Source organism: Nyctereutes procyonoides, unplaced genomic scaffold (genome assembly GCF_905146905.1).
Source record: "Nyctereutes procyonoides isolate TBG_1078 unplaced genomic scaffold, NYPRO_anot_genome, whole genome shotgun sequence".
Classification (NCBI taxonomy): Eukaryota; Metazoa; Chordata; class Mammalia; order Carnivora; family Canidae; genus Nyctereutes; species Nyctereutes procyonoides.
In genome coordinates, this window is record NW_026575024.1 from 25,881,765 (window position 1) to 25,904,126 (window position 22,362).

General features: G+C 44.8%; 1 protein-coding gene across 3 annotated transcripts in view; it reads left to right on the top strand.

The window, feature by feature from the left end:
- Positions 1–209: 209 nt before the first annotated feature.
- The window catches only part of COMMD7 (COMM domain containing 7), a 69,343-nt gene continuing 47,190 nt past the window's right edge, over positions 210–22,362 (top strand). The window contains exons 1-9 of one of the 3 annotated variants that reach the window (XM_055303228.1): positions 210–338; positions 5,122–5,175; positions 5,270–5,372; positions 15,339–15,395; positions 15,479–15,516; positions 15,966–16,056; positions 16,374–16,423; positions 17,199–17,247; positions 17,765–18,492. In XM_055303228.1, coding sequence (XP_055159203.1) covers positions 255–338; positions 5,122–5,175; positions 5,270–5,372; positions 15,339–15,395; positions 15,479–15,516; positions 15,966–16,056; positions 16,374–16,423; positions 17,199–17,247; positions 17,765–17,841 — 603 coding nt within the window. In that variant the 5' untranslated portion in view covers positions 210–254 and the 3' untranslated portion in view covers positions 17,842–18,492. Of the gene's footprint in view, positions 339–5,121; positions 5,176–5,269; positions 5,373–15,338; positions 15,396–15,478; positions 15,517–15,965; positions 16,057–16,373; positions 16,424–17,198; positions 17,248–17,764; positions 18,493–22,362 lie in introns of those variants that run through there. The other 2 variants (XM_055303236.1, XR_008661559.1) reach the window with 2 other exon arrangements.

Below are 22,362 nucleotides of genomic sequence, written 5' to 3' on the forward strand. Positions count from 1 at the left end.
CCGGGCTCTCCAGCGGTGGCAGCGGCACGCGCCTCCGCGGCGCTGCGAGGGCGCCCCCCCCCCCGCCGGGGGTCCGCGCGCGTCCGCGACTCCGCGAGGGCGCCCCGCCCCGCCCCCGGGCTGGCGGGGGGAGGAGCGCGGCGGCGGCGGCGGCGGCGGCCCGTGGCGAAAGTGCGGCTGCGGAAGCGCGGCGAGGCGGCGGCAGGCGGGCGGCGGGGAGGCGGGCGGCGGGCGCTGCGGGCCGCGCGGACGCCATGGGCCGCCTGCACTGCACGCAGGACCCCGTGCCCGAGGCCGTGGGCGGCGACATGCAGCAGCTGAACCAGCTGGGCGCGCAGGTGGGCCCCGAGGGCTCAGGGCGCGGGGGGCGCGGGGGGCGCGGGCCGAGGGAGGGACTGGGCCGAGGGCCGAGGGGCGTGGGGCCCGCGGCGGGGCGCGCGGGCGGTGGGGACGGGCCGAGGGGCTCGGGGGCTGCGGGGCGCGTGGGGGGCTCAGCGGCGGGACTAAGGGCTAGTCCTGGAACCCGGAGAAATTGAGGTGCCTTAGCAGACGAACTGGGAGGAGTCTCGCCTGGGCGGAAGGGAGTTTGGGGGAACTGAGCACTAGTGGGAGTTTGGGGGCTGTGGGATTCGGTGGGCCAGGCCGGGCCGGAGATGTTCAGCAGGGGGCTGCGGGGGGGCTGCGGGGGGCTGCGGGGGGGCTGCGGGGGGTCTTGGCATCCAGTGGGGGCGGGTGACCCAGGGTGGCCAGGCCGGGGCGGGGGGGGGGGCTGTGGGGGCCCGAGCCCCGGGCCACACCCCTGCTCCCTAATTAAGGGGAGTATCTGGTAGCCCTCCAAAAAGCAAGCCATGTACCCTTCACAGTGTTGGGCCCCCCTCCGCACACACACCCCTTGATAGTAGGGGAGCTGCTGGCAAAGCCGTTTTTTGTTCATTCCAGCAGCAAATGCCAGCCTGCCAACTTCCTGCCCCTGTGCTGGTTAGGATGCCCTTTTCAGAGCACCCAAGGCAGCCAGAATAAATAGGTTAAAATGACACTTCTCACCACCATGGTAAAGGTGCAGCTGATTCTCCCCACTGGGTTGTGACTTCCCAGGAGGTGGGGTCCTTCTCCTTCATCTCAGCATCCCCCACAACTTACTGTTTTCTCACTAACTGACATATTCTGAAAGCCCCTTTGTCACAGAGAAATAAATAAACTGCAAGTCACACGTGTTATTCTACATTTTCTAGTAGTCTCATTTAAAAATCAAAAAGAGGGCAACCCTGGTGGCTCAGCGGTTTAGCGCCTGCCTTCAGCCCAGGGCCTGATCCTGGAGTCCCAGGATCAAGTCCCACGTCAGGCTCCCTGCATGGAGTCTGCTTCTGCCTGTGTCTCTATGTCTCTTTCTCTGTGTGTGTGTGTGTGTCTATCATGAATAAATTAAAAATAAATAAAATAAAATAAATAAAAATCAAAAAGAGAGGCGCCTAGCTGCAACGCTGGACTTTGAGGTCATGAGTTCGAGTTCCACATTGGGTGTAGAGATTACTTGAAAATATCATCTTTAAAAAGTAAATAAAAGGGTGCCTATGTGGCTCAGTCCATTGAGTGCTTTCTTTTTTATTTTATTTTATTTTATTTTTTTAAAAGATTTTATTTATTTGTTCATGAGAGACACAGAGAGAGAGAGACACAGGCAGACAGAGAAGCAGACTGTCCACAGGGAGCCTGAAGTGGGACTTGATCCCGGGACTCCAGGATCACACCCTGGGCTGAAGGCAGGCACTAAACTGTTGAGACACCCAGGGGTCCCCTTTTTTTTTTCTTTTCTTTTCTTTTTTTTTTAAAGATTTATTTATTTATTCATGAGAGACACACACAGAGAGAGAGGCAGAGACACAGGCAGAGGGAGAAGCAGGCTCCATGCAGGGAGACTAATGTGGGACTTGATTCCAGGACTCCAGGATCATGCCGTGGCCCGAAGGCAGGCATTAAACCGCTGAGCCACCCAGGGATCCCCCTAGAATTTTTTTTTTTACACAGAAGGGATTGCATGGTATTACTTGAAATGGATTTACCATAATTTATTAACCAGCCCTATATTAATAGACACTTAAGTTGCTTTCAGTTTTTGTTTTTATGAACAATGCTTTGTGTAAATATGTCTGGTTTACTTTTTGGAACGTATCTGAAGGGTATACTTCCTGCAATGGAATTACTAGGTCAGGAGATATGAGCATTTAAAAAATTAGATAGGACTATCGAATTGCCATCTGGAAAGGTTGCTCCAATTTATCCTCTCATCAACAGTGTAAGCATGTCTGTTTCCTGGTACTTTCACCAGCATTGGTATCATCAAACTTTTTTTTTGAAGATCTGATAAGTTAAAAAGTGGTATTTCCTTATTTTGCTGATTTGCATTTCTCATCTGGAATGATCTTGAACATCTTTCCAAATATTTATTGGTGAGCATAGTTAAGATTTTGGTTTCATGGATGATGACGGGCAGGTGAGCATTCCAGGGAAAGACAGCTATCCAGATACAAAGGCGAAGAATGGGGAAGGTGTTAAGGGAAGATTTATTCAACAAATACTTAACTGCACACATGACAATAACCAGGTCTCTGTGACCATACAAAGGCGTACAAGGAACCTTCTCTGCTAAGACGAGTCCTGTTTCTTATCAAGATTTAAAATTCTAAGTGCCCTCAGGCAAGGTTCCAAGAGGGAGCCTCAGAAGTTAAGAATCTGGGTAGGTCACTTTCTTGTTGGGAGGGTAATGGAGTCTTGGCAGCAGGGCTTTGAAGGATAAAGGGTGGGTTGGAAAAGTGGAGATAGTGACGCCTGGGTGGCTCAGTCGTCGAGCATCTGCCTTCAGCTCAGGGTGTGATCCTGTGGTCCCAGGATCTCCCACATATTAAAAAAAAAAAAAAAAGGAAAAGGAGATAGGGATGGGGCTCATCATGGCCTGCAGACCAGATTAAGTTGAGGCCCCTCTTAAGAGGAGACATAGGGGGATGAGGCCTCACAGGGAGATTGAGCCTGAATGCTAGGCTGAGGCTTGAAAATGGAAAAGCCACTGGAAGCCTCCTTAGCTGCTCCATTTCTGAAAGGACCCAGGGTGACATAGGAAATACACTTAGCCAAAGATCTGACGGTCTGCAGATTTCAGGGGGAAAAAAAGAAATGAAGTAAAAGAAAGCTCAGTTTGAGGATGCAGTCTGAAACTAGTCCCTCACTTTTCTTGTTTTTACTATATAGAATCAGCAATTATGCAAGGCTGATACCCAATATCTTATGACACCTAATATCATGAGTACTGCAGAAAGACAACCCCTGGATCAACCTCGGTTAAAATGTTTCCAGGGAATATCCATGAACTTTTGAGAAAGTAGATACCTCTATGCCATTGGCAGGTGGGAGTATAAATCCATGCAATTTCTTTGCAAGGCAGTTTGGCAACATTTTCTCAGAATTTAAAATGCATATATTATTTGACCTAAGATACATTTTTAAAAAAAGATTTTATGTATTTATTAGAGAGAGAGTGACCATGCACAACCAGAGGAAGAGGGAGAGGGAGAAGGAGAAGCAGGCTCCCTGCTGGGTTTATTCCCAGGACCCTCTGATCCTGACCTGAACTGAAGGCAGATGCTTAATACACTGAGCCACCCAGGCGCCCCTGACCTAAGATACATTTTAGAAATGTATGTTATAGACATACATGTCACAAAGAGATATGTGGAAGGATATTCATTGCAGTATTATTTAGAATAACAACAAAGCACGCACACATGCTAATGTATCTCTAGGGAGCCGAATTACACTAAGTCAATACAACTGAATGCTGTACAGTTGTTAAAAGAATTGGGTAGGGGGTTCCTGGCTGGCTTGGCAGAGGAGCCTGCTACTCTTGATTTCAAGGTTGTGAGCTCAAGCCCCAAGGGTGTAGGTTCACTATCATCTTGTTTGTATTTAAAAGAAAGTAAATTCAAATACAATTCTGGAAAGGCCACAAAGGTGTTAGCAGTAACCACCTGTGGACACCTCCAACTGATATTGAGGGGGGCCGGCAGGAAGAATCATTTTATTACTTAAAAAAAATTAAAACTTAAAAAAAATAAAAATTTTAAAAATAAGAGATTGTTCTTTTTTTTCTTTTAAGATTTTATTTATTTATTCATAGACACAGAGAGAGGCAGAGACACAGGCAGAGGGAGAAGCAGCTCCATGCAGGGAGCCCAGCATGGGACTCGATCCCGGGTCTCCAGGATCAGCCCAGGCTGAAGGCAGCGCCAAACCGCTGCACCACTGGGCTGCCCAAGAGATTGTTCTTGAACAGTGGATAATAAAGTGTAAACTTTACTGTTTTGTCATATACATAATAAGATTTTATTGTAGGAGAGAAACCCAGAAAATATAGATAGAAGAAAATAAAAATCTGGGGATCCCTAGGTGGCTCAGCAGTTTAGCACCTGCCTTCAGCCCAGGGCATAATCCTGGGACATGGAGAGACATGGAGAGAGAGGCAGAGACATAGGCAGAGGGAGAAGGAGGCTTCTCGAGGGGAAGCCTGATGCAAGGCTCGATCCCGGGACCCTGGGATCATGACCTTAGCCAAAGTCAGATGCTCAACTGCTGAGCCACCCAGGTGCCCAATAAATAAAATCGTAAAAAAAAAAGACAAGGTAGAGAAAAAGTTTATATATAATATGTTAACATTTATGTGGGGCAGAAAAAAAGAAATCACATATTTGGGTTGACTTAAATTTAAATAATAAATATGTGGATATATAAACAAAAAAGAAAAAAGCAACTACTATTAATCTTCCAGGGATTTTCCTTTCAGGCTGTGTGTGTGTGTACTTGGACCCTTCAGATATATATATATACTCGCAATGTCTCAATATGTATCCCCCACATATGTGTTCCAATAAAATATATGAGTTTTTCAGACAATATGGTGATACTGATATATTGACACTGAGTAGTAGGTGCTGTGAATATTTGAACCTTAAGATGATCAAACAGGTATCCATGCCTGTGTGTTCTCTCTTAAGGGTCTATAGTTGGATGGGATGTGGGAACACTGACCCAGGAATAGAATTTTACTGATATTCTGTGTTGTTCTCTTCACAGCAGTTCTCGGCCTTGACAGAAGTGCTTTTCCACTTCCTAACTGCGCCAAAAGAGGTAAAGTACCTTATGATAAGGAGAGTTCCTGAGTGTGGGTCTACAGCCCTGAGATGCTAAGGAACTGAAGGCCTGGTTTGTTCCCTCTCTGCAGGTGGAAAGGTTTCTGGCTCAGCTCTCTGAGTTTGCCACCACCAACCAGATCAGTCTTGGCCCCCTCAGAAGCATCGTGAAAAGCCTCCTTCTGGTTCCAAATGGTGAGTAGCCTCTCTTAGCAGTTGAGGCCAGAGATGTTACTTGAATTCTTCCAGTCCACAGAGTCAGCAAGCATACTCTGGGCACTGAGCCAGCACATTCAGTAGAAAACCAGACCAGACGTGGGCAGGACACTCAGTCTAGGGAGGGAAGCCAGGTACACAGATAACTGCAGTAGAATGTAATAGGGGTGCAGCTCAAAGTACAGTCTGCATCCCAGCTTCAGTTCCCAAACTGCTATCTGGTCATCTGCATGGTAATTACAGAAATCAAGAATAAGCATTTAGAAGCTTTTATAGCAATTTGGCAAAATCTTTTGAATCCACTGATTTTTTTTTTAATGGGGCTTGTTTTTTTTTTTTTTTTAAGATTTTATTTATTCAAGAGAGACACACAGAGAAAGGCAGAGACATAGGCAGAGGGAGAAATAGGCTTCCTGTGAAGCCTGGTGGAGGACTCAATCCCAGGACCCTGGGATCAAGACCTGAGCCACAGGCAGACATTCAACCACTGAACCACCCAGGTGTCCCTGTATTTTTTTTTTTTAAGATTTTATTTTTAAGTAATCTCTGCACCCAATGTGTGGCTCAAACTCACAACCCTGAAATCAGGAGTTTCATGTTCTACCGACTGAGCCAGCCAGGCACCCCATGGGCTTATATATATATATTTTTTAATGTGGTAAAGTATACATAATGTAAAATTTACCATTTTGACCATTTGGGGCTTATATTTTGTATGTAGTTTTTAAAACTTTTTCATCGTATTTTATAAAAATATCAGTCCACAATGGATTGAAATTTTAAAAAGTCTTTCACTGTAGATAGTTTCAGGAAGTAATTTGCCTAGAGTAATCAGGAAAAGTTTCTAGCCAGGAGGAAGGTGAGCACAAAGGCTTAGCTATAGGGATATCCATTATAGCACTATTTTGATGACATAGAAAAATCTGAAACAAATTGCCCAGTGGTTAGAGATTAGTATAATGCACTATGGTCTGTTTTTACAGGGTAAGATCATGGTGGTCAAAAATTCATGGTCCTAAGTTAGGTAGATGTGGGTTTGTCACTTGCTGAGTAGTGTGGTTTGCACATATACAAATTAGCAGTGGGCTGATTTTCCCAAGCTCTCAGCCAGTGGTGCACTGAAAGTTGGGGGCTTAATTTGTTTGTTCCTGTTGGGTGCCTTCCCACATCTTAATGCAGGTCCTTTCCTTTGAGTGGCTATGCTCTTGATGTTCTGGGGGCTTGCATCAGAACATCCCGAGGTTTCTAACTGTGAAATTTTCTCACCCTCTGTTTAGGTAATTCTTGCATTTGTTACCCTCATGGAGGGTTAAAAGCTTGTAAACCAAAGGCTGGAAGAGAATGTGCAGTCTTTGTAACACGGGAATAAATACTCATTGCAAAGCTACAACAGTACAGAGCTATTGGAGAGCCAGAAGTGAAACATCCCCTTCTACCCTCATGCCACTCTTGTCTCCAGACACCATCACAGTTTACTTTTGGTGTATGTCCTTTTGTATTTTCGCATACGCTGGCAGATATGCACATAGACGTTCATGTAGTTCTGTTTTTCATAAATGGCAGTAAACCATAAAAGTGCTCTTGTGGCTTGTATTTTTTCACACATGGTACGTTGTGGAGATTTCTCCACAGCAACTTCATTCTTCTAAGGGCTGTAATGGGCCATGGACTGGATGTCTCTTCAGTTAGTCATCTGTTTCCTGTTGTTGTACGTCTTACTCGTAACCTTTCACTCTTGGAAACAGTGCCGCAGTGGACATCCTTGGGACACTGTGTGCTCCCGCTGTGAGCATTTCTGTAGGCTAGGTGCCCGGACTGTAGATCCAGAGTCTTCTCTCTCATTCTCTAGCTTAACACCTGTGGAGATGGGTTTGTCAGTGGGGGAAGACCTGTCTACCCAATAGCTGTTATGAGCACCGATTTTCTAGGTGGCTTCTGTCTCCCGGTACCCCTGCCTCCCTTCTTTCCTGTCTTCCCTAGCTCTGCTCTCCACCCCCCTCAATCCTGTCAAAATGCCTCAGTCCTCCCCAGCCAGGACACTTGGACCCCTGTGCTATCTTTCAGAAAGCCTTCCTAAATCACTTCAATCTGCAGTGACCTCCCTTCCTCTCAGCTCCCAAGAGATGGTTTTTATCTACAGTTATCATTTTGGCCTGTAATGGTTTACAGTTTGCTATTGTTCATGCTGTTTTACATGTGTCTCTTTTGTGGCTTTAACAGAGAGCTTGTTCTTTGAAGTCAAGGGAGGATCTTATACTTCTTTCCTGAGCCAAGGTTACAAGTTAAGTAATGACATAAAGCAGATGCTTAGTACATGCTGCATGAGTTGAACGGAACTTGGAAGATCCTGTGACCCTCCCAGGGGACGTTGGGTATATATTTTTCAGGCAGGATTGATTGTCATTGTTTATAGCAGATCATTTTCTATAGGTGCAGAGAACCCTGAGGAGGAACTCATAGCATACCATTTAAGAGGTGGGCTTTGCAGGCTCACATGGATTTGAGTGTTAGTCACATCACCTTTGTAGCTCTTCAGCCTTGGACAAATCAGAATTAGCCTCAGTGGGACGCCTGGGTGGCTCAGCGGTTGAGCATCTGCCTTGGGCTCGGGGTGTGATCCTGAGGACCTGGGATCGAGTCCCACGTCGGACTTCCTGCATGGAGCCTGCTTCTCCCTCTGCCTGTGTTGCTCGCTCTCTCTCTCTCTCTCTCTCTCTCTTTCTCTGTCTCTAATGAATAAATAAATAAAATCTTAAAAAAAAAGAATTAGCCTCAGTTTCTTATCTGAAAAACAGAATTGTAAGAGCAGTATGGTTGTGGCTTTAGGAATGAATAAGTTAATATATACAAAGTACTTAGTACAGTATTGGCTAAACTTTAGTTTTATGTATTGATAGTTCAGTTAGTTGTAGTCAAGTGCCTTCTCAGATTATGAGGACTAAGCATCTGAGGGTATAGCTCATAAGTCACTTGTTCTTTTCCTCAGCCCAGAACAAGTTCTTAGTCCTTCCTGCCTAATTGTGGCAGTACTATCTCCACCTTTACTCTCCTTTTTTTTTTAAAAAAAAAGATTTTATTTATTTATTCATGAGAGACAGAACAAGAGAGGCAGAGGGAGAAGTAGACTCCTGCAGGGAGCCTGATGTGGGACTTGATCCCAAGATCCCAGGATCAGGCCCTGAGCCAAAAAGGCAGATGCTTAACCGCTGAGGCACCCAGGTGCCCCTCCACCTTTACTATTCCATCCCTGGTTACCGCCTGGCCTGGAGTACACTTCTACAGCACAGCTAGCATCATGATGCACTTCATAACTATTTACTCTGCATGGTGAGGTCCATAATCCTCAGTGTGGCACTCAAGCCTTTCCCAATCTCATCTGAAATGTAAAGACCTCCAGGTCCTCACCCACTTCCTTGTCCCTCATCCTGGACCTGCCTTGCCAGAAGACCTCCTTGTAGAAGTACAGTTTGTTAGAGCTGGAGGAGCCTCGTCCCTTCAGATCAATTGTCCTCAAATTGGTGTTTTTATCCAGGAAAGGCTTCTGTGGTCAACCAGAAGCAGGAAATACTGCCCCTTCTCTCTCCCCAGCTTTGGAATCTTGGAGAGACATACTCATTAGCATATCTCAGGCTCTGTAAAGTGCCGCAGTAAAGACCTGCTTATCTAATATCTGAGAAACAGTTAACCATGAAACCCTTCTCCTTCTCTTCTTCCTTGTCCTCCTTCTCCTCCTCTTCCCCCTCCTTTTTCCCCACCTCCTCCTCCTTTTTCAGGGAGAGGATCAGGTAAAAGCTTTTTGTAAGTTCTGACCTAGTCTAATCTTTGTCTTACCGATAAAGAGACAGAGCCCTAGAGAGGGAAGTGACTTGCTTAGGATCTTACAGTGGAAAAGCTGGGACCAGTACCTCTCTTGGTTGGCATAGAGCCCAGTAACTTGTTTTTGTTTTTTAATGTTTTTCTTTCACTATTTAGTATGTAATTCTTAAAAACACCTGACTTCATTTGTTAACCCATAGCCAGATTGTTTCATCTATACCTCTCCCACTTTTCACTGGTGTCCAAACTGGATTATTTAATTTTATTTATTTATTTTTTAATATTTTATTTATTTATTCATGAGAGAGACAGAGAGAGAGGCAGAAACACAGGCAGAGGGAGAAGGCAGGCTCCTTGCGAGGAGCCCAATGTGGACTCGATCCCAGGATCCTGGGATCACGCCCTGAGCCAAGGCAGATGCTCAACTGCTGAGCCACCCAGGCTTCCCAAACTGGATTATTTTAAAGCAAATCTCAGAGGTCATTCATTTCATTTCTGAATACCTAGTCATTATCTCTCAAAGATAAAGGCCCTTTTTCCCCTTATCAAACCACAATGCCATTATCATATCTAAAATTAAAATATGCAGTGTTCACATGTCCCCATTGTCTCATGCATTTTCTTTGTCTATAGCTGGTTGCTCTCATCAGGATCCAGGGAGGGCCCTCACATTGCATTTGGTTGCTGGATGGCCCTTGTTTGCATACTTGTCACCATGGCTACTTAACAGCTTTGAGATCTTGGAGCCAAGTTACTGAACAGGAGTTCATACATCATTATAAGAATAGAGAAAGATTGAATGTGAAATACTTCAATGAGCAGTACACTGCTGCTAATACTATGATTGTTTTCTAGATACAGATAACTCCTAGATTGCAGATAACTTGACTGTAGGACTACTATTTAAGCCTGGTTTTATGTATGTATGTATGTATGTATTTATTTATTTATTTTTTATAATAAATTTATTTTTTATTGGTGTTCAATTTACCAGCATACAGAATAACACCCAGTGCTCATCCCGTCAAGTGCCCCCCTCAGTGCCCGTCACCCATTCACCCCCACCCCCCGCTCTCCTCCCCTTCCAACACCCCTAGTTCGTTTCCCAGAGTTAGGAGTCTTTATATTCTGTCTCCCTTTCTGATATTTCCCACACGTTTCTTCTCCCTTCCCTTATATTCCCTTTCACTATTATTTATATTCCCCAAATGAATGAGAACATACACTGTTTGTCCTTCTCCGATTGACTTACTTCACTCAGCATAATACCCTCCAGTTCCATCCACGTTGAAGCAAATGGTGGGTATTTGTCATTTCTAATGGCTGAAAGCCTGGTTTTATTTTAATACTTAACAAGATATCTGGCCCCTGTAGGTCCTCAGTAACTGATTGTCCTTTAAGAAAAGCTGCTAACTCCCCTTCTCCTCTCCCAAAGAAGTTCTTTCTGGCTGGGCAAAAACAGAGTAATCAGAACTGAACAGTAGTCACAAATGGTATTTAATCAGCTGTTGAACTGAGTTCCCTAGGATTCCCAGCCTCACCCCACTCTCTTCTCTCTGTGGAGCTTTTCAGTCATTCTCCATATGGCTCCCTTCCTCGTTACCTGCTTGGTGTGGTCTTTTGCTTCTCGAATAGAATGTAAGCCTCACGAGGGCAGACATTGTCCGTGTGTTCATTGATGTTTCCCAGCATCAAGCATTGTGCTGGCATCTAGCAGGTCCTCAGTAAATGCACGCCCAGTGACTGTGACTTCTATCTTTCCATGAGCCTCAGAGGAGTGGATCCAGCAGGGCAGCCTTCAGGGTCAGTGATCGCTGACTGAATGTGGCTTACCCTCTCAACCACCTGCTTTCTTTTCCTGGAGTTTTAACCAATGCTTAGTTATGTTCCTTGGGTTTCCCTTATAACACTGATGAGAAAAAAAAAAAAAACACTGATGAAGCTTTGGCTAGAAGATAAGATTTTTTGGCTAGAAAAACAATATGCTAATTTTCCAACTGTTTTCTGGCAAAAGTGAAACCCTCACCCTGGACATACACCTTTGTGTTGTTCCCCATACTATTTGATGGCAATAAGGGTTTGCCTAAGGCAACTGTTCAGTGAGAGTTAGCGCTCAAGGACTTTATAAACCTTGTCAGATGCTTATCCGTGTTTAAAGAAGGACATCCTCAAATTTCCCTAAGTGGCATATTCTAGGGACTCCAGCCCTGGATTTACAGTTCTCTTTCTGTCTGAAGTCAAGGCTTCAGGCCTATCTTGTACTTAGGACAAAGGAATCACCAAAACAGAAAGCTGAAAAAGAAGAGCTATAGTTAACAATGCAGTATATATAAACTTCAGAATTGCTAAGAGCTTAGATCTTAAAGGTTCTAACACAGAAAGAAATGATAATTATGTCATGTGATAGACGTATTAGCTAGTGCTACAGTGTCAATCAATTGTCAGATATAAATGTATCAGGGCAGCCCTGGTGGCTCAGCGGGTTTAGCGCTGCCTACAGCCCGGGGCCTGATTCTGGAGACCCAAGATCAAATCCCATGTCCGGCTTCCTACATGGAGCCTCCTTCTCCCTCTGCCCGTGTCTCTGCCTCTCTCCTCTCTCTCCTCTCTGTGTATTCTCATGAATAAATAAATTAAATCTTAAAAAAAAAGTTATAAATGTATCAAATCAACATATTGTACACCTTAAACTTACACAATGTTATGGGTGCTCATAAGCGGGGGAGGGGCAGAGGGCCAGAGAGGATCTGAAACCAATGCCCCACTGAGTATAGAGCCAGAGGGCTCAATCCCAGGACCTGGAGATCATGACCTGAGCTGCCCAACCAACTGAGCTACCCAGGCATCCGTATGTCAATTATATCTTTTTTTTTTTTAAGATTTTATTTATTTATTCATGAGAGACACAGAGAGTGAGACAGAGGGAGAAGCGGCTCCTCACAGGGAGCCCAATATGGGACTCGATCTCTGGACCTGGGATCACACCCTGAGCCGAAGGCAGACGCTCAACTGCTAAGCCACCCAGGCATCCCAGTTATATCTCAATAAAAAGAAGGGAAGATTAATAAATTAAGGGCTTGAAGCCTAGCATGATGTAAATATATTTTTAAAATACGGCTTTGGGGGTAGCCCGGGTGGCTCAGGGGTTTAGCGCCGCCTTCAGCCCAGGGTGTGATCCTGGAGACCCAGGATCGAGTCCCACATCGGGCTCCCTGCGTGGAGCCTGCTTCTCCCTCTGCCTGTGTCCCTGCCTCTCTCTCTCTCTCTCTCTCTCTCTCTCTCTCTCTCTCTCTCTCTGTGTGTGTGTGTGTGTGTGTGTGTGTGTCTCATTAATAAATAAATAAAATATTTTTAAAAATAAAAGTAAAAAAATACATGGCTTTGGGGGGATGCCTGAGTGGCTCAGCAGTTAAGTGTCTGCCTTTGGCTCCAGTCGTGATCGTCGGTCTCGGGATTGAGTCCCACATCGGGCTTCTGCATGGAGCCTGCTTCTCCCTCTGCCTGTGTCTCTGCTTCTCTCTCTCTGTGTCTCTCATGAATAAATAAATCTTTAAAACAGTAAATAAAATATGGCTTGGGACACAACAATGGGCAAAACAGGCCAAGTCCTTATTCTCGTAAAACTGATATTCTAGTGGAAAAATCAACAATAAATACATAACATGAAGTTGGATGGTTAAAAATGCATTGCAGAAAAATACAGCAGTAGAAGGGTGCCAGTGAAGAGCAACTCCACTTGAAATAGGGTAGACAGGGTTCCTTTCCGAGGCAAGATTCAAGGAGAGGCTGGAATGATACGAAGGCCACGTGCAGATTTGAGGAAGAGTGTCCCTAGCAGAGGGAATTGCAAGGGCAAATATCAGGAGATAGGAACCTGCCTGGCATATAGGAAAAGCCAAGTAAACAAGAGAGCGAAGAGTTTAGGGGTTCTAGAGACCGCCAGTTCCTGCAGGGCATTATAAGAGCTTTGGATATTATTGTGAGTGAAGCTGAAGCTATTAGAAGGTTTTGAACAGGGCAGAGACATGCATGGTCTGACTTAAGTTTTAACAAAATCACCTTGGCACCCAGGCTGTTGTGTGGATGCACCAAACCAGTGCACTGTTCCTGACATTTTATCTTTAGTACCGACATTGCTAAAAAGCTTCCTATGGATATTTCAGTGTGCTCTTGGGAGCATATCTTTTGGGTGACTTTTTGGCAGTGCAGTTGTTGACTATGTGGCTTTGCCATATTCTCTCCCCAAAAGCTTAATCTTTCTGATCTTTAGTTTCCTGGTAAATTAAAGGTTTCAATAGTAATCCCCACTTCAGAGTATTTTGGGATCATCAAGCAAAATATCAGATTTGAGCTAGATGTACATGTGGTAGTTACGAATTAATTGAATTGGCTAGGAAGTGGCCTTCTTGGAGGGCCTTCATGGCCAAGGTTTCCTGGTGTCTTGCGTTTTTTTTTTTATTTCCCTATGGCTTCCTTGCTCAGTCTGATTTTGGCGATAAAAGATTTCCTCCCTTTGTTGACATGGTTTATTTTGCAGGGGACAGCCAGCCTTTAGGATTGTTTTTCAGGAGTGAGCTCAGGGCGGGGAGTTGGTCTTTAGCATATTACTCCAGGGCCCTCCCTGGATGGTGGTAAAGGTCTCCTTATTCTTTAATTAGTCATCTTCTGGAAGACTAAGAAGTGGAAAATTTTAAAGCACTTGCCAAATTGTGATTCTGGGCTGTAGCCTGATGTTAAATGTTGAAAAGCCCAGATTGCTGGCAACACTTTGTTTTCAGGAATTGGACCTCAGGCAAACAGAACAAAGCAGCCCCCACGGGGTGTACTCTTGGGGCTCACAAGGGGAAGCTTTACTAGACTCCTCTGGAAGTGACTTGTGAATTGTAGAGGCCAACTGTTAGCATCCTTCATTTACTTCCTGAAAGCTGATTCTCTGGCACCGCTGTCCAATAGAACTATCTAAATGGTGGAGATGGTCTCTGATCCCTGGCCAGTGGACCCATGGGGCTATCGACTTGAAACAGTGCCACTGAGGAACAGAATTTTAAATTTTGTTTGATTTTTTTTTAAGATTTTATTTATTTATTAATGAGAGACACAGAGAGAGGCAGAGATGCAGGCAGAGGGAGAGGCAGGCTCCCTGCAAGGAGCCCGATGTGGGACTCAATCCCAGATCCTGGGATTAGCTCTGAGCCGAAGGCAGACTCATAACCACTGAGCCACCCAGGTGGCCCAAATTTTGTTTGATTTTAATGAATTAAAATATAAGGGAGTGGGTAGCCTGGGTGGCTCTGCGGTTTAACCCCTGCCTTCGGCCCGGGGTGTGATCCTGGGGTCCTAGGATCGAGTCCCACATCAGGCCTCCTGCATAGAGATTGTTTCTCCCTCTGCCTGTTCTCTGCCCCCCCCCACTCTGTGTCTCTCATGAATAAATAAATAAAATCTTTAAAAAAAAAAAAATATATATATATATATATATATAGGAGTGCTAGGAGAAAAATAAAGTTTAAATAACCACACCTCTTAAGTGGTTATGTATTGCCCAGTGCAGCTCCAGGCTGTTGCCCTTATGCCCAGCCTGACATTGAGTTCCCCCGACTCTGCTCCAGGAATCCGTGGCCTTATTCTTTTCTCACATCAGGTACCCCCAACCCCAAGTCCATAAAGTCCTTTCTGCTCTCTGACTTCTTTTGTCCTTTCTGGAGGGGTAAACACTTGTGTTGTACAATAAATAAAGTATGCTGTCCTATTCTCCAGTTGTTTCCTTTTTTTTTAATATTTTATTTATTTATTCATGAGAGACACAGGGAGAGAGAGAGGCAGAGACACAGGCAGAGGGAGAAGCAGGCTCCACGCAGGGAGCCCAATGTGGGACTCGATACCAGGTCCCCAGGACCAGGCCCTGAGCTGAAGGCAGTGCTAAACCGCTGAGCCACCAGGGCTGCCCTCTCCAGTTGTTTCCTATGGGCCTTTTCTCCATAGCTGGATTGAGATTTTTCCCGGAGCTAGCCAAGTCTTTTGTGTATCATCCCCTTTGCCCTCTCTGTCATATCAGTTGTGTCTATTGATACTTACTGCCAGTTGATTAACTGATACCGCTTTTTAACTGATTACTCCCCTGTTTCCCAGGTGCCTTGAAGAAGAGTCTCACAGCTGATCAGGTCCGGGCTGATTTCATAACTCTTGGTAGGTCATCACCAAGGTTGCTCGGGGGTGACAGGCCTGACAACTCTTTTATTATGTTAAAGTCTCTTTTTGTTCTATTACAGGTCTTAGTGAGGAGAAAGCCACTTACTTTTCTGAAAAGGTATCATAATTCCTCTTAATCAAGGTTAAGATTGTTTGCTTTTATTTCATGAAAAGAAACAAATGAGAATGCTGACTAAGGAAAACCATCAATAATTCTATGTCATTTCCCCAGCTTAATAGCTTTCATGCAAATGACATACATACAGCATTTAAATGGCACTCTTTAGTGCATCTTTGATTTTTTTGCCTCTGATTTGACGGACTTTAATCATCACGCAGTTTTTGTCCCAACCTGGGACTAAATCTTGAAATGAAAGAAAACATTGATATCATCTTCTGCCCCTCTTTACAGCCCTCATCCCCCAGATCTGTACATATAGGCCAAGCCCTCAGCTGTGCATTCTTCCCCTTGTCTGTATAAATACTGAACATTGCTGTGTTGGGGGCAGAATGAAGAGGTGGTATTTTCCCCATTGTTATGACTTTGGCTTTTTGCTTTTGTTTCAGTGGAAGCAGAATGCCCCAACCCTTGCTCGATGGGCCATAGGACAGACTCTGATGATTAACCAGCTTATAGATATGGAGTGGAAATTTGGAGGTAACTAGTTAGAGCCAGTCCTGGGTCATTTGGGAGATGTAGGGTGGGATTGCAGAGGCTTTCAGATAGTTTCCATAGGGAGGACATGTCCTCAGTCCTCACAGGCTGTTGGGACCAACAACTGCTGCCTCTTTGTATTGCCGCTGGCATTTGGCAGCTCATTTCTATCTACGGCTCCCTGTAAGTTGACTTCCTGAAGAGCATGTTTTGCTGTCCTCATACTCATCTCTACATGGCTTCTGCTGGACAGCCTGCAAGATTGGGGTGTTCAGAATAGGTCCATTGTCAACCCGCCCCTTTTCTCTTTTGTGTCACAGTGACATCCGGAAGCAGTGAACTGGAGAAAGTGGGAAGTATTTTTTTACAAGTAAGTCTCCTGATCTGTGAAAATGGGTAGAGTTTTGACTTGGTTAAAAATTATTAAATCAACATTGGATTTTTTTGAATACCCAATTTAGTGGATGTTCACTGAAATGCCTTGTGTATCTCAGAGCAGTGTTGTCAGCCAAAAATGTGGTCACTAACACACCTGCTCTCAGATTAATAGGATCCTGATATTGTTCTTTTTTTTTTTTAAGATTTTATTTATTTATTCATGAGAAACACAGAGAGAGAGAGGCAGAGACACAGGCAGAGGGAGAAGCAGGCTCCATGCAGGGAGCCCTATGTGGGACTGGATTCCGGGTTTCCAGGACCACGCCCTGGGCCTAGGGCAGGTGCCGAACCGCTGAGCCACCCAGGGATCCCCCTGATATTGTTCTTAAAAGCTTGATTGTTCTGTAATCATGCAGATTGTTAGAAGTTTTGGTGATTGTGGATCCAGAACCAAAAAACCTATTTGTGTGTGTGTGTGTGTGTGTGTGTTTAAGATTTTATTTATTTACTCATGAGAGACATAGAGGCAGAGAGAGAAGCAGGCTCCATGCAGAGAGCCCCATGTGGGACTCGATCCTCAGATTCCAGGACCACGCCCTGGGCCAAAGGCAGGTGCTAAAACCACTGAGCCACCCAGGGATCCCTCCTGTTTGAATCTCAAGTCAGAAGCTGGATGCTTTGATGTTTAAGTGAAAGGATTTTGAGAATTTCTTTGCCCAGTTGTCATCATTTTAATTAATTTTTTTTCCTTTGTTTTTTTTAATCAGTTAAAGTTGGTGGTTAAGAAAGGAAATCAAACTGAAAATGTGTACATAGGTGAGTCTGAATTCCCACTGGAACCTTTTCACTTTTTCCATGTTCTCTTTAGTCAGTGGGCTTGTGAAGCACCACAAATCATTTTTTTCTGGGAAATAAGTCATACCTGAGCTGTGGAGTAGCCATTCCACTGCCTCTCCTCTCATAAATAATAAGCCATCAGCAGGCTAGAGACCCCACAGTTGAAGAGCCTCTTTGAAAACGGAAAGCTCAGGGAGAAGGGATGACGAAGACTGAAGAGCAAGCAGCTCTTGCTGCTGAACATCCTGAATAATGCCCTTTCATGTCTTTGTGCTGTGGAGTTATGCCATTTTTAAATTTTCCACTTTTGTATGGAGCCGAGAACCTTTCTATGTTCAAGGTTTTCAGTTCTTTATTATGGTCAATTACCCATCAAGAGCTGCTTAGATGTACTAAGTCAAAAAAGAAAAAAAAAATCTCTGGGTGGAAATTCATTTTCTTGGATGATTCTGTGGAGTTGGAAACATTTACGTGAAGCTGAATTTTCTCTCCCCAGAATTAACCTTGCCTCAGTTCTACAGCTTCCTGCACGAGATGGAGCGAGTCAGAACCAGCATGGAGTGTTTGAGCTGATTTCTGGCCCCTTCCCTGCTCCCTTCTCTTCCATGGTGGCTCCTCAGAGAGGCACCTCACTCACAGGCCTGTGGGGTGCTGATATGGGGTCTGCTTGCTTCTTGGGAGCCCAGGTGCAAAGGTTTCTGGAAAACAACAGGATTAAGTACTTAAGGAGCCCCACACAATTACTCTGTGAATTCTTTGTTTAGGGGAACCTCCACCACCTATCTCCCAGGATGCTTCTTAGCTATTCAGACAGGCTGTTGTTGCATCTCAAATTCAGGGGAGGAAATTCAGAGGTTACCTCCCTATCAAAATTTCAGAGTAAACAGATGGTGCCATCACTCAAGATGCAGGCTGATCACCCTCCCCTCAAAAAGGGAAAGACTTATTTATGGCTGACACACGTGGGGAGCCCCCAGCAATTTTTCTACGCCCTCTGCGTTTGTGGTGGTGGTGGTGGTGATGGTGCATAGCTAATCAGCTTTTAATGGGGCACCTGTGTATAAATACTTGCTTCCTCTGTTCTGAAAAGAACTGAGGCCAACCTCTTTTCTCATTTTGGGTTGTGCCCTGTGTTGTGTTGTAATGAGGCTATTTTCACTTGTTTGGGTTCAGGCTGACCTTCTCTGTTGGTCAGATGATGAATAAAAAAGGTTCTAAAGAAAAGGTCTGAATCCAGTTGTCTCAATGCATGAAAGAGTCATCCCTTTACAAAGTGCTACTCCTCTAATCTTCCAACAATTATTTTCCTGGTTTTGGTGAAGGCCCTGAGTTTTGAGTGAAATTAGCTGTGGTCCAAAGATAGAACTTGTAAGAGCAGCTCAGGGCAGATTCAGGTTAAAACGTCATGAAAAGGGCAGCCCTGGTGGCTCAGGGGTTTAGCGCCGCCTTCAGCCCAGGGCGTGATCCTGGAGACCCAGGATTGAGTCCCAAGTCAGGCTCCTGCATGGAGCCTGCTTCTCCCTCTGCCTGTGTCTCTGCCTCTCTCTGTGTGCCTCTCATTCATAAATAAATAAATAAATAAATAAATAAATAAATAAATAAATAAATAAATAAATAATCTTTTTAAAAAAAGTCATGGAAAGCATAGCATATGAATGCTTCATGTTCCTATGACTTTACGCCCCCACCTAGCATGTGATTTCTACTCCTCTTACCTCTTCCCTCCTCCTCAGGAATTTTTAAAACTTTTGAATAAATAATACATGCCCATGGTTCAAAAGGTGCATTGTTTTTGTTTTTGTTTTTTTTTTTTAAGATTTTATTTATTTATTCATGAGAGACACACAGAAAGAGAGAGGCAGAGACATAGGCAGAGGGAGAAGCAGGGAGCCAGATGTGGGACTCTATCCCGATCCCGGAATTCCAGGATCATGCCCTGAGCTGAAGGCAGACGCTCAACCACTAAGCCACCCAGGCATCCCCAAAAGGTACCTTGTAATGTAATTCCTTCTCACTCCCATTTCCAGTTACCTAGTTCCTTTCCCCAGGCAACCACTGTTACAGTTTATTTTCTGTTATTCTGGACATATTTCTTGCATTTGCAAATACATAGCATAGAGTTTAATTTTCTTCCCACCCAAGTGGTAGCATAGTGTACATACAGCATCATGCATTTTGCTTTTTTCTACTTCACTTGGAAATCATTCCACATCTGAATGGAGTGAGGGAAAAACAAACAAAAAATAAAACAGAGCAGCTTCATTTTTTGTAACGGATGCACCCTTTTTCTTGAAATGGATGATTTATTTAACTGGTTTTCTACTGGTAGGTGTTTAGGTTGTTCCATTCTTTTTCTTATATAAATGATGCTGTATCTGAATATTTTTGTATGTATGTCATTTTGCACATGTGGAAGTGTATTTATAAGGTAAATATATGGTTGTTGAATTCCTGGGTCAAAGAAAATGTGCATTTATCAGAGTATAAAAAGGAATTAAGCAAAAATATCCTTCTACCTTATCTCCCATTTACTCAGTTTCCCCCCACATAAGCAATAGGAATTTAAATTTCGACTCTTTTTGGTGTTTACAGATTATTATACGCTATATGTACTGACCTTAATATATCTTGGAGAACTTTCCATATGAGTACAATAAAGTACATTCTTTCTTGTGGCTGCAGCATGTTTACAAATCATAGAGAGATTGATTTTTTCTTTTTAAAGATTTTATTTATTCATGAGAGACACAAAGAGAGGCAGAGACAGAGAGAGAGATGCAGACTCCCTGCAGGGAGCCAGATGTGGGACAATCCCAAGACCCGAGGATCATGCCCTGAGCCAAAGGCAGATGCTCAACCACTGAGCCACCCAGGCATCCAGAGTTGATTGATTTTCAAGGATGGGCTCACAGGATTGCGGAGACTTGGGAAGTCTATAATCTGCAGAACTGGGTTACCTAGGTGGCTCAGTTAAATGTCCAACTCGATTTCAGTTCAGGTCATGATTTTAAGGTTGTGAGATCAAGCAGGCTCTGTGCTCAACAGGGAATTTGCTTGAGGATTCTCTTCCTCTTCGTTTGTCCCGTCCCCCCCACTCCACCCCCGCCACCAAACTCATACACACTCTCTCTCTTTTTTTTTAAGATTTTATTTATTTATTCATGAGAGACACAGAGAGAGAGGCAGAGACACAGGCAGAGGGAGAAGCAGGCTCAATGCAGGGAGCCCGATGTGGGACTCGATCCCGGGTCCCCAGGATTACAACCTGAGCCAAAGGCAGATGCTTTAACTGCTGAGCCACCCAGGCATCCCACACTCTCTTTCAAAGAAATAAATAAAATCTTTTTATTTTTTTAAGATTTTATTTATTTATATTCATGAGAGACAGAGAAAGAGGCAGAGACACAGGGAGAAGCAGGCTCCATGCAGAAAGGACAGCGTGGGACTCGATCCCAGGACCCTGGGATCACTACCTGATCCAAAGGCAGACACTCAACCACTGAGCCACCCAAGTACCCCTTCCCTCCCCCCTTTTTTAAAGATTTTATTTATTCATGAGAGACACAGAGACATAGGCAGAGGGAGAAGCAGGCTCCCTGTGGGGAGCCTGATGTGGGACTTGATCCCAGGACCTCGGGATCACGCCCTGAGCCAAAGGCAGATGCTCAACCACTGAGCCACCCAGGCACCCCACTAGACAGATTCTGATGAAAGAGCTCCTTTCCCTGCCCAATTCAGGCCTTCCTGTCCCGCCTGGGTCACAACAGTGGCTTCCTGATGGCCCCGCCCATCTTCAACCTCATAGCTTCTGCAATCTGACCTGTTTCCTGTGTGAGCATTCTTAGGGGCAAGTCTCATGTGAGCAGACAGATCCAAATGCTCATAACTGCATGGTATCTAGGGTAAAGCCCAAACCTCGTAGCACACCAAACCCTCACAGTCTGGCCCTGCCTATACCTTGTACCCCTCCATCTCCCTTTTGTCCTGGCATGTATCCTGTACAAGAGTGGCTGGTCTATCAGACTGATGACAGCTGCCAAGCCATGAGGCCATCTGCCTCTTTTCCTCTTGGGCCTATGGTGCTTGCCCATGCTTCAAGATATAGCATCCAGGGCAGCCCTGGTGGCTCAGCGGTTTAGCACTGCCTTCAACCTGGGGCCTGATCCTGGAGACCGGGGATCGAGTCCTGCATCAAGCTCCCTCCGGGGAGCCTGCTTCTCCCTCTGCCTATGTCTCTGCCTCTGTGTGTGTGTGTCTATCATGAATAAATAAATAAAATCTTTATTTTTTTTTAAGAATCTATTTATTCATGAGAGACACAGGCAGAAGGAGAAGCAGGCTCCATGCAGGGAGCCTGACATGGGACTCAGTCCTAGATCTCCAGGATCATACCCCAGGCTGAAGGCGGCACTAAACCGCTGAGCCACCAGGGCTGCCCATAAATAAAATCTTAAAAAAAAAAAACAAAAAAAAACCAAAAAAAAACGTAGCATCCAGAGCACTTCTGAGGGCCTCCCCTGACATCTCCAGGCCATGATAAGGAGATCTGGCCTCAATTAATACATCTGCTACAGAACCTGGGAGTGAGGCTCTGGAGTTAAAATGCTCGGTTCTAGTCCTGCCTCCTCTGATTTCCAACTGTGTGACCTCAGGCAAGTTCCTGATCTCTCAGAACTTAAGTTTCCTCATTTGTGAAATGGGTATAGTTCTTGCCTCACAGGGCTACTGGGCAGATCCGGATGCCTGCTCAACTAAGTGAGCTATTCATTATCAAATTGTCATTTCTTTCCAGGATTCTCTTCCCCCATAGGCTGTGAGCATCTTGATAAGATTTGTTTTTCAGCTCAGTGACCCTAACACTTGGCATCAATAAGCTCCTCTACTCCCCACCCCCACCTGGTCACTGGTCCTGTTGACCAATGAAATGAAATGAGGCTGTGTGTAGATCCTCCATGGCAGGACTGTTAACCCATCTACCTAGCTTTAGAGTACATCTGGGGAAGTTAGTTTGATCGTTGGTTAGTTTTAACAGAGATCATACAGATAAATCTTGAGTATAAGGCAGCCAGCCACTCTGGGCACCCATCTTCCAAA